General features: G+C 43.7%; 1 protein-coding gene across 15 annotated transcripts in view; it reads left to right on the top strand.

Moving 5' to 3' along the window:
* The window catches only part of BLTP1 (bridge-like lipid transfer protein family member 1), a 1,831,302-nt gene that overhangs the window by 608,527 nt on the left and 1,210,156 nt on the right, over window positions 1–12,619 (top strand). For all 15 annotated transcript variants that reach the window (XM_086962202.1, XM_086962209.1, XM_086962198.1 and 12 more), the window contains one exon: window positions 8,021–8,218. In XM_086962202.1, coding sequence (XP_086818328.1) covers window positions 8,021–8,218 — 198 coding nt within the window. The remainder of the gene's footprint in view (window positions 1–8,020; window positions 8,219–12,619) is intronic.

The raw sequence follows: 12,619 nt of genomic DNA, 5'->3' as shown, positions 1-12,619 counted from the left end.
CAATACCAATAGCTCAAAATTTTGCAAATCCGAGACCTATTGCATTGCAAATGCTTGTTTTTCTGGTAACTGATGTGATTTCGACTGGAAGTGTACTGTGTTACTGCTAATCAGGTCCCCAGTGTCAGAGCTCTTTCCCAAAACTGTACAATTGTTTCCCCACTTGGCAAAACTTTTAGCACCCTCTATAAGTCCTTAGAAAATGGTACCCCTGGTACCTAGGGCCTGAGGTACTAAAGAGGGTCCCTAAAGGCAACAGCACGAATTCCCCCTCTTCCCCCCTCACAGGAGAGAAAACTGATCCCCTTGTCCAGAGCCCCTTTGGCACCTGGACAGGAGGGACAATTAGCTAGTTAGGTAGGCGTGCAACTCCCAGGCTAGTACCACTCCTAAGGTGGTCTAAACTGAGGGAAATACACTTTTTCAGAAGTAGCCATCTTTGTGATGGCAGCAGAAAAATGCAAAGTCCCATTTCACGTGTATGCCTATAAAGTGCTTATGGTTCGGATCCCTGAATAGAATTACACTCGATGTGCAAATTCATTTCTCAAACATAATATATTCTTATATCTTATTTTATATCGTACTTGATATCACCAATAAACACATACAGAACTAGTCCACAGTTAATTTCACATAACTTTGATAAGTTGTTTCATGAATTACTTTTGATTAAATGCAGTACAACTGAAATGTTAGACATATTTTGTGCATTAAAATAAATATACCCCACGCAACAATGCACTCACTCCTACACGCATCCAGAATCACCACCAATCATAGTATACCTTCACACCCTGAAACAGCCACTCCACACATACAAAAAACGAAATACAATGGAAAATACAGTTTGGATTTTTTTGGCCATTGTAGTAGTGTGAGCTGTGATCACTCTTTAAAACGGTCAATACACGTTTCGGTGTGGGCAATAATTTTGTCCAACCACCTTCTTCAGGATCACACAACAATACAAACAATACAACAATGCACGTTCCAACAGAACAACTACTAATTTGTTACTTGTTGCATCTGCAAAAAGCACATATTGGCATACACTTCGATAAGTCTACATTTATCAGCCAATGCTACATACCTACAAAACAGGAAGCATCAGCCACTTTTCTGCATCCCTGTCATTAAAGCTTTCATGGAAGGTTTAAAAAGTCATCCCACCTGTACCTACATGGAACTTAAGCATTGTGTTAACAAAGCTCATGAAGCTACCATTTGAGTCCTTACACAAATGTCAAATACAGTTGTTAACATGGAAGATTGCTTTCCTTGTAGCGATAACTTCCCTACGAAGATCCTTTGAAGTACATGCACTCACCATTGAAGAACCATATTTTTCAAGTGTTCAAGACAAAGTGTGTTACACACAAATCAAAATGTTGTACAAACATCATACCGCCTTTTCTTTTAAATAAAACTTTGGATTTGCCCATTTTCTTTCCAAAACCAGAAACAGTAGCAGAATGAGCATTACACACATTTGATGTCAAACGTGCTCTATGTACTATTTGGAATTAACAAAACCCTTCAGAAAAACAAAGCTGCTGTTTATATCATTTTCAATCCACGCAAAGATAGTGCTATTTCTAAATCAGGATAGTCAAGTGTAGACCGATTTGCAACAAGGAGGAGCAACAATGGCCTTCCTAGGGAATATTCCTCTAATTGACATTTGCAAAGCAGCAACGTGGATAAACCCACACACTTTTACCAAACACTGTTGTGTACATGTGCAAACAAGACAACAGACTCTAGTCGAACAAACAGTCCTAAATTAGTTCAAGCAAATGTGAGAGGGGTACTGTTTTACAGTCCATGCATAGCATGTGTATTTGCAGCCAACACATGCTACGAATTAAGTATGTTACTTACCCTGTAAGGATCAATTCGTAGCGTGTAGTGCTGCAGATTCACATGCATCCTCCCGCCTCCACTCCAGGTATTAAATGGTGACACATATACACACAAATACAGCATGTTCAGTAGCAAAGTTATGCTAGAGGACTATATCCTCACTTCCTATATGGCAGCTGAAAAAAACATTATCTAAGAAAGGAGCCGTTGAACATGCGCAATGACTCAAGGGGAAGTAGAGACTACGCCGACCATAAAAGATTCTCGAGAAAAACAACATGCCAAGTCTGGGCCCAATACTAGATGGCAGGAGTATGCATACCATATGAATCTGCAGCACTACCCGCTACAAATAGATGCTTACAGGGTAGGTAACCTACTCCTTCCTGGTAGTAATCTCCTGCCTTAGATGTGTAAGTGACCGTCAGACACTTATACTTGAAGAACCATTATTTCAAGATCATGCTGCTAGATTAGTCCTTAGAACAAATCAAAAATTTCTACCTAAGGTGGTTTCTTTGTTCGACTCAATCAACCTATTGAACTCCCAGTGTGTTTCCCTCGTCCAGAGACCGTGGCAGAGAGGGCTCTTCACACACTAGGGGCCTGAGTAGGATGTCGCTAGGAAGGCCTCCAGACGGGTTCCGGAACGAACAAATCCGATTCGGAGCCTATGTTTCTGACCAAATCATTACCCGTTCTGAACAATGCGAAGATCTCGTCTGCATCAACCGAATTGTTTCTGAACCCAATCCTGGCAGAACGATTAGTTCGCAGCTGAATCATGCCGCGCAATGTAGCCGGCTTCCGAACGAGCGAGTACGATGCATGATTCGGACAGCGGTATTGACTCGGTCTCAGCAAGACAAAACGGCTGTGGGAATCTGACTTCGGGAGCTGTTGCGGGCCCCCCTTCACCCGGGGCCCTCCGAATATGTCCAGTGGGGATACCCATGGGTCCCCCTTTCCATGCATTCACAGTGTGGTGGGCACCATGGAGTACCTGCAACAGGATGTACGCTTTTCCCCATCCACCCCTTTTTGCTATGGGAACCTGTGTGCGTGTTCAGTATACAGGCTCCCATAGAGTTCAATGGAAGTCCGAGCGAACCGAGTCCGTCACCATATGGGTGCATCGTACTCATATGGTACAATTCGCTAGGAAAGCCCTCCGGATCTGAGTTGTACGAAGGGCTTTCCTTGCAAGATTGTACTTTGGCCCTAGATGTTGAAAGAGCCCTCTTGTATTACATTGACGTGTCAAAACGCTTTGGTAAGTCACAGCAGCTCTTTGTCTTCTGACAAATCACACAAGGGCCGTGCTCTCTTCTATGTGGGAATAGCATGTTGGTTGATCAAATGTAGTCAGACCTATTCCAAAGCTAAATGACTTTTGCCTACTCCTCCAAGACCCCCTCTGTACGTGCAAAAAAGGGGCTCTATGCCCTTCTTGGGTAACATTCCAATAGCTGACTTCTGCAAAGCAGCTGTCTGGTGTACTCCACACACTTTCACCAAGATTTACTGTGTGGAAGTCTCAGCTGGCCAACACGCTATCGTTGGCCAAGATGTCCTTCGTACGCTTTTTCAACCTTTTGCAACATGCTCTGGCTAGCCACCGCTTTGAGAAGAACTGCTATACAGTCTGTGCACAGCATGTATATCTACAACTGCATATGCCACGAACAGAAAATGTTACCCTTTCAGTCCATGGGCGGGGCTGGGTGTCCAGCTCGCTCTCAACCTGCTTCTGGCCCCCCTTCACCTGCTACCTTGTCAAGAAGTTTCCATACCTCATAGAACACTTTGAACCTCTGGCCTAAGAGAGATGAGTCCAAAACTTTTTGGGACTTGTCAAGAAGTTTCCATACCTCATAGAACACTTTGAACCTCTGGCCTAAGAGAGATGAGTCCAAAACTTTTTGGGACTATGACCATTTTGGGTTCACTCTTTGATCTAGGAGTATGGTTATCTATCACAAAGGTTCTCTTTCACCTAGCTTAACCCACCTCAGTATATGGCATTGTACTCTAAAGGTTCAGGACTTTCTTGGGGAACACTAAGCCTTTTTCCTCGTTAATATAGAATGGTCTGGCTGCTGGACGGACTGGTAGCAACCACCGATATGATCCTGTTGGCACCTCCACCATTCATTTGGTCCATATGAGGAGGGACTTTCTCAGAGTTTCTCTTGTTTACACCAATGGGCTTCTCCAGGACTGGAATGGTGGATTAGGGACCTGTTGGCCTGTTTTGTATTTGAATTGTTCTGTTTTTCTTCTATTCTTTTCCCTCCTTCCCCTCTTCCTTGTGAGTCCATTAGTGGGTGGAAATCGCAAATTACTCTGCTGCGCTGCCTTCTTGTTGCATACGGTATTGACCGTGGAGAGTGTCCTCATTCAATAGACGTATCCTCACTCACATTTCCCATCTACAGCTATACCTTGCCGGCGGATTGGGGGGTCTTCTGGGGAAGAGGGTGGGGAGGTATTGTTGTAAATGGCGTTCGCTCTCGCATATAAATGACCATGGCAGAGGTTAAATGTCTTTCTCTTAATGTGAAGGGGCTAAATGCGCCTAATAAACTGCAGCAGGTCTGGTGCTATCTCCTGATCCAGCACCCAGATATTTTCTTTTAACAGGAAACTCCCCTCTTACAGGCAGACACAAAGCACATGACACACCCTAAATATCCTGGCCAATCATGGGCCTCTTGGTCGTCTAAGACAGCGGGAGTGGCCATTTTCCTTAAGCCAGGCATATGCATACAGGGACCACGGATGGTCCGCGATAGGGAGGTGCGATACTTAAAGCTTCAAGTGCTTATCCACAACCGACCTCTCACATTAATCAACATTTACGCACCTAACCACTCGTAGGACCCTTACATTAGGACATCATTGAAGGACCTGGTTTCTCAGGAACTTGGCCTGATTCTTCTTGGAGGGGACTTAACCTTGTTTGGGACCCGGGCATGGATCGCAGCTCGTCTGCCTTTCAGGGAATGGGAGCCATGTCTGCAGAGCTCAAGCATTATTTGAGGCTTTGGGGCTTCTAGATGTATGGCGTTATGCAGAACCAGGCACAAGGGATTGTACTTTTTACTCACATGTCCAACGGTCCTATTTGCGCATAGACCACTTCTTCCTATCTCAATCACTTATTAGTTCGTTAGAATCCGCATACATATCTGACGTATCGATCTCGGATCACGGCCACCTTGAAATCACCCTGACAGGCTTGGACACGAAGACATGTTCAGTCCTTCGCTGGAGGCTTCCCCCACATATCTTGCGGGGTCCAGTTAATGTGGCTGAAATACGTTAGGCAATCTAGGCTTACTTTGAAACCAACTACCTCCCTGACACTAGTGGCAAGGTACTCTGGGACGCATTTAAGGCGACTATCCGGGGTGTCATTACCTCAATTTCAATTGCCCGAATCTCGCCTGGTTGATGCCGGCTTTCCTGCGACATTAAAACATTAGAGACACAGTAACACATTGACCACTCCAGACAGTGTCTGAAATGCCTATCCTCGCTTTGGGGTCAATTAATTGAAACAAAGGTTTTAAGAAGGGGGGAACAAGGTGGGATTCCTATTGGCTCATCAGCTCTGTATGCAAGACTCTCAGAGCCACATCTCCAAGATCAAGATCGGAGGGGACCAATGGACACTTCGGAAGCGGACAAGCAACGAGCCTTCTAATCCTTTTTTACATCCCTCTATGATCAAGGCGGGGTCTCCCTAGAGGAGATTGAGCCTTTCCTTGCTTCGTGCACTTGGGAATCATTGCATTCGTCTCAGGCCCAGCAATTAGAAGACCCGATTACCCCGGAAGATCTTTTAAAGGCCTTAAAAAGCATGCCGCTAGGGAAATCTCCAGGGCGCGACGGCCTTACAGTCTCCTTCTACCGTCTTTTCTTCCCCCAACTGTAGGCTCCGATGCTTCAGTTATTTAATTCCTTCACCGACTGTCAGTGTGACTCCTACAATGGCCGAGACGCAAATAGCCCTCATCCCTAAACCGGGGAAAGAACCTTAATGTGGACGCCAAATTATTTACAAAGATTTTAGCACATCGCCCGACACCTTAACTACCTGGTTTGGTTGACCCGGACCAGTCCGGCTTCATACACCAACAACTGGGGGCAGCAACATCAGGCCGATAGCCCACCTGGTGGAGAAGGTCCACCGGCGTAATATTCCTGCCCTCTTGCTCGATGCTGAGGAAGCTTTTGACAGGGTGGATTGAACCTATCTTAGGGCAGTATTGAGCAGGATAGGCATAGGACCAATTATGATATCTCGTATAATGGCTTCTTATAGCTCAACGTCGGCCTGAATAAGAATTAACGGCCTACTCCCTCCCCGATTAGGATCCACAGAGGAACATGTTAGCGATGTCCCTTGTCGCCCTTGCTCTTTGCCCTGGCTACAGAGCCCTTGGCTATTGCAATACACCATTCGGAAGCGATCAGGGGCATCCCATTTGCTGTAACTGCACATAAAGCTGCTCTTTTTGCAGACAACCTTCTCCTGACTCTTGCTGACCCCAAAAATTCCCTCCTGCTCTCCTTCTCATACTTTTCAAATTTGAAACAATCTCTGGGCTTAAAACCAACATTAATAAGTCACAGATATTGAATCTTATCCTTTCCCCTCCGGAAAAATGCAGAGCTAACTGTCCACTCACCGTTCCAATGGGCTCCTCATTCTATTCGGTATCTGGGACTCGACCTCACAGCCACATTAGATTCTTGGACTCAGGCTAACTTGCCGGAGTACAGACGTTCTGTCCCAGAGGATCTTAGAAGATGGAAGTTGCTTCCAATATCGTGGTTGGGCCGTCTCAATGCGTTAAAGATGTCAATCCTGCCCAAATTATTGTATCTCTTCCAGGCGCTTCCAAGCTTTAGCTCTCATCGGGACATCCTAAGCCTTCAGGTCGAACTTAATTCCTTTATTTGGGGCAAGGAAAGACTGAGATTCTCTAAAAAAAACTTTTGATGTTATCAAAAGACCGAGGGGGTCTTGCATGTCCTAATCTCCTTGTCCACTACTGGGCATCGCATTTACTCTTTATTTCAGAGTGGGAGGTTCGTGAAAGCACTGGTTTCACATGGAAAGGGTGGTGACTTTGTGGGACCTGGCTTGGCTACCAAAGAGATCACGCCCACGCGGTGCATATATCACTACTCCCACAAGAACTTTCTTGGTGATATGGGACAGGATAACGATCATCTATGAGCTTACTTCATTCCCCTCCCCAACACCCCTCTGGCACGTAACCGCGAGTTCCCTCCGGCCTTACAACTCATTTCAAGACTTTGTTGCACAAGAGTGTCGTACGGTGGCGGACGTCTTTGTGGGAAAGACCATTGAAACATTTGACCCATGTAGGCAGGACTGCCACCTTCCTCTTAGGGCAGACTTTCAGTACTATCAAGTTAGGCCCTGGCTGCATAATACTGAAAATTCATTAGGAGCCACGCGTGCATTGACCCCTTCAGTTGTTTGAAGATGCTTTGCTCTTGAGACGGGAGGACCCCTCGGAGTGAGGCAAATCAAGTAAAGGCCTCACTAAATGTCTGCTGCACCTTCTTCCTGCCCACGCCTCTATATTAGACAATTTTATTCCTAGAGCCATAGGTTAGATATATCTCTAATCACAGCAGCGTGAGCATCGCTCTCTCTCACCACCCTCCCTCGCCTGGGACTCTCCCCACTTTCTTCTTTTGTTTCCTTTTTTCTTCCACTTTTTGACTTAATTCTTCTGTTATTTATTTCATTGTAGTGGTTATATGGGCTTGTTTTCTACCACTTGCAGAACGATTGCACAAGGAGGAAAATGTATGATATTAACTAAGTCGCTATATCTTTATTGGCATAACTCCCTGTATATAGATAATGTCACTACCTGTTATTTGTGCAATCCTGGACAGTGCTTAGCGGATTGATTAACATTGTTGTAACGACATAGACTGATGCTCTGGTAGTCTCCTTGCTTGACGCTTTAATTAACATTGTAAACGTTCTATGCTACTGTTGATTGAAATATAATAAAAGAGATTTCAAACAAAATCCAAGTTAAATGTAGCTGGAAATTTATAGTAATCAGGAGGATCCCTGTTAAAAAATTTTGTTTTTCAGATGCTGGAACTTGCGCAATCACTACCATCCCATTTGAAAAATCAAAGGTCCTCTTCACCCTGGAAGAACTTGATGAGTTCACGTTTGTTGATGAAACTGAGCAACCGGCTGTAACAGATTCAACAAAGATTGGTCCCAGTCAGGAAAAATGGGGATGGATTATGTTTGAATGTGGAATTGAAAATCTCACAGTAAAAGGTAAAACCATTGAATAGTTTTGCTTTTTAAAAAAAAAAGAAAAGTTAATGTATCTTAATTCAATGCTACAAGTATGTCTGATATGTAGTACTTTGTTGATTATTACATTTTCAGAGATGAACGATGAATTTATTAATAGTTACATAAGTCCTGATACACAAGGTTTTGCACCCCCAAATTAAACTTCAATGCTTAGAAAAGTGACTTGAGAATAACAAAAACGAAGATTTGCTCAACAGAATCAGGATCTACAGACATGTTTTGTCTAAAGATGCACTTTAGACCTCTAGATATTCTGCTAGTGGGTCAGACTGTTTAAAGTACTAGGTCGTTTTAGGAAAATAGCCATGGAAAATGCAGTCAACACACAAGAATTCTGATCTTTGTGGTATTGTGAATCCACCAGTATGGCAGTTTTAATTGTGATTTCTGGGAAGGAAGAGAGGTCGTGAAGGTGCCAAAGTGGGGATTTCTTCTAGGGAAATAATGTTCCCAATTGGAGGGCCATAAAGTTGAGAGGGGGGGGGGGGTAGTTTTGTTGAAACCACATTTCCACCAAATATATTCCTGACATTTCCTGTGAGACTGGTCTGTTTGGTAGGAGTATGTTGTGGGTTGATACCTTGATTTATTGTTAGGACTGTAAAAGCTTTAAAGCAGAATATGTTTTTAGCCTTGAACAACGCAATAGTTAATATAACACTGGAATTCTTGATCATTCCTTTGTGAAGAGGCTTCTGTCTTCGGATGCTTGTTCACCAGTGTTACTGAAATTTTCAAAAAGATCCATGCCTTTTGTAGATTATGCTTGTAATTAATTAAACTTCAATTGACTCTTGCTCACAGGTATTTCTTTTAAGAAGTCTTGTGATCTGGCTAGCCTATGTGTTATGCAGAAGAAAACTGTTTCAAACTAATATCCCTGAAAGCAATGTTGGTCTGCCCTATATTTGTTGGGTTGGCTTTATGCAGTAGGCGAACAACTGGAAGAATTGTGATTCACAAAACTGTTCACCAGTTGTTTCTGACACCCTGCTGATCCACAGTAATGTAAGGTGCTCACTTTTAGGATGTATTAGGTCTTTTGGTCGAATACAGATTTTTAAAATGACAATTAGGTTTTAAACCCACCTATTAGTCTGACGGCAATTACTTTGAAAAGAACTATAATTTAGGCCCTCCACTACATGCACAGACTAGAGCTCAATTTTGCTGTAACAAGTTCGAATAGTAAATTTACAAGGTTGGACTAGTGAGGCATATTGTATTGGCAAGCTTTTGTAGTAGAAGTTAAGGTAGAAGATATACAGACATGGGAGAAAGCTTCCCATGGTAAATAAGAAAAAGTGAGAAAACAAAACTTCTCTTTAATAAAAAAAAAAAGTAGAGTGCATTGCTAAAAACATTTTGATTTGTCAAAGTTGCTTTAACTAGTAGACAGTGAGTTACAGCAACCAGCCACACCATTTCTGTAATGTTTCCCTTGTATGCTTTCAGAAGTCTGAAATCAGGCAAACCAGGGAGCTAGAACTATTAATGACCTAATAGAAATTGAAGCCTCAATACACTTTATTTCTGATGGATAATTCTACTTACAGACTGCTTGCCTCTTGAATCACCTCCTTGTGTGCAAGGCTGGATCCGTAAAAGTGGAAATAGCTCTCCCATTTAAAAAAGTAGTACCGCAGCTCAGACTGGGCTCCGGGATCTGTGACACCTCAGACTCGTATATTGCTCCATCCCAGCATACTTATGTCTGTTCCTTATATTCCACATCCCCTTCAACGCCTATTGGGAGTTGTAATTCTCTGAACGTATTCCTTGAAAATAGTTGTTTTGCAGGGTGTATCCGGTACATCTCCACCAAATATTAAACAGTATTGTTCTTGCCAAAAAACAGATATCACTTCCAGACCCACACAGTCCTTCTCTGATGCCTGGTACCCAAACATAACTCCAGGTTGTATTGACCGGGAAGTGTTCACCCAGATCACTGAACACCTTGAGGCAACGCATGCCTAGAAGGATTTCCAGACCCCTCTCCATCTCAGGTCGTGCTCCAGATCCTGCTGCACATCTCTCTCCAGTTTGCCTGTGACAAGTAGGTCTTTGGCGCCTGCTGCTTCCAAGTACAAAGACAAGTCATCCCACATTAAGCACCACAAGCAGAATTCTCGACATTGCTTCTTATTCGTAGAGGCCTTTAAGTCGGCAGAATCTTTCCCCGACTTTGGCCTCAGCATTGTCCTCGAAGCCTATATTGGGGAAGATGCATTGTCCTCGAAGTGTATATTGGGGAAGATGCATTTTTCTTGGGACTTTGCTCTAGGCACAGTGTGTCTTGCTCCTTTTCCAGATTTCCCAGCACCTGGATTCCCTTTAGATTGCAGCTCCCATCCAGTCTGTGCTGGCCATCTTCTGCTTCTTTCAAGTTCTTTGAGGTGTGCCTTCTGTCCCCAAGGACCTTTCAATGGGTTTTTGCCAATGGTTTTGTCCCTGGTCCCAGTTGACCCTGCACTACCTCCTTGTGACACCATTCCTGCACTGGCAACACCTATTCTGTCACTGAACACCTTGCTGGTTGCTCTGCCACCGGTATCAATGGTCGGACCCGTCCACAACACTCCAGGCACTGATTTTAAATCTAATGCAGACAGTGCCAAACTTTCGAAACACAAATGCCATTTTCATCAGCTGCAGCAGATGGCGACTAAAGAATCCCTCTACAGACTCAAGATGAATACTTTAGTTGTTTACCTTGGTGACAGCGGTGAGGTTGTCAATTCTCTCTCTTCTGTTGGTATGATTGTGGGTGAATATTTGACCCTAAAGTATGCCGGTAGCTGGATACTTCCTCTGAAGTGGATGTGGAGTGTCCTTTGGGTCCTTCTACTGATAAGGTGGTATTGTTTACAGCCGTTTTGCGCAGAACTGGTGAAGTTCTATAATTGCTGTGAAGAAGAACGTTTATCTCCTAATGGTAATTCTAATGCCTGTTTCCTTTACTTTGAAGTTTTTGTTTCCATTTAGAGAAGCTTTGAAGGACTCCATTTTGGTCAAATGGAGCAATCCAGTTTCTGCTATTGGGATAAAATGTCAGGTTGCCTGTCAACATAGTCTGGTCTGGGTGACCAAAATGTTTTGATCGCTCGCCCTTCTCCAGTGAGTTGTTTTGTGCAGGCCTTTTCCTCTTGTAAACAGAAGCCTGTCACATTAAAGTTACTTCCTACTGGTGAAGCGTCTAAACAGATTGAAAGTAGGGGAAGGTCTTCTCTTTGGGTAGCCTGTTTGTTTAATCCACTAATGCAGCATGCCATCTGGCTTGTTACCTCCAGGCTCTGTGGGAGATGGCATAGTTGGTGATTATAAACCATCCCAACCACCTTTGTAGCCATTTTTTATGAAGTGCTACATGATGTGTAGAAGTGGCCCCAAAAATCCTATGTTCTGGCTGGATATGTGGCACAGTCCATGGGTTTCTCAGTTGCCATCTCTCATCATGCATGATGATTCCACTGGGTTCTTTAAGAATGTTCAGACAAAAACTTGTGGTTGTGCCCTTTTAAAGAAGCTCACCTTTTCAGCGAGAAAGCTTCTTCAGCCCTAGAGCACTTCCAATAGTGTCAAGTGCTCCTTGGCACTGGCTTCCCTGCTCACAAGTTTCACGCAAGTTAAGTGTGTTCTCCTGGGGCCTGCCTTTTTTACAGCACCAGCCTGTACAGTGGCCTATTGAGGGTTAATTTCTGCCATTACAAGTGATGTAGCAGCTCCTAAATTTATTGAGGATCGCACTATGCCCTTCCATTCTGGGAGTTGTTTTTTCCCATTGACTAGGTTTCTTCTTTCACCTCAGCTGACTTTTGTGTGGGATAAGGTTCTGACTCTGTTGAGCAAGTAGTCATAGAATTTGTTCTGAAAACCAGATTGGGTAGCGTTTTTACTCCCATTAAGTTCATGTTTCGGAGAAAGATCGGAGTCTTCATCCCATACTAGATCGTTGTATTCTTAACTACTTCCATCGTAAGGTCAAGTTCAAAACAGGGCACAGGTCCTTTTGCTGTTTAACTAGAGGACTGTATAGTGTCCGATGACAAGGAGTAAGCATACTGTGATGTATTAATCCTGCAGTCCTAAAGAAAATACTTGAATTATGTAGCATGCTCCACCCACTATCAGTTTGTTGTCTTCCTGTTCAGATTAACATCAGCCCACTTGTGCTTCATAAAGGTCACTGTGGTGGCAATGGAGCATCAATGCAAGCCAGTGATTTTCATTTTTCTATACCTAAATGATTGGCTGTTGAAGACAGCTGTTTTTGGACCACTGTCAGACTGTGATCACCTGACAAGATCTGGAGCTTTCAGTTAACCTCCCCACATCTCACCTTCTACCTACTCAGCT

This window comes from Lissotriton vulgaris, chromosome 3_1 (genome assembly GCF_964263255.1).
Source record: "Lissotriton vulgaris chromosome 3_1, aLisVul1.2, whole genome shotgun sequence".
Classification (NCBI taxonomy): domain Eukaryota; kingdom Metazoa; phylum Chordata; class Amphibia; order Caudata; family Salamandridae; genus Lissotriton; species Lissotriton vulgaris.
Note: the sequence above shows the minus strand (reverse complement) of the source record. Positions and strands in the feature narration are given on the sequence as shown.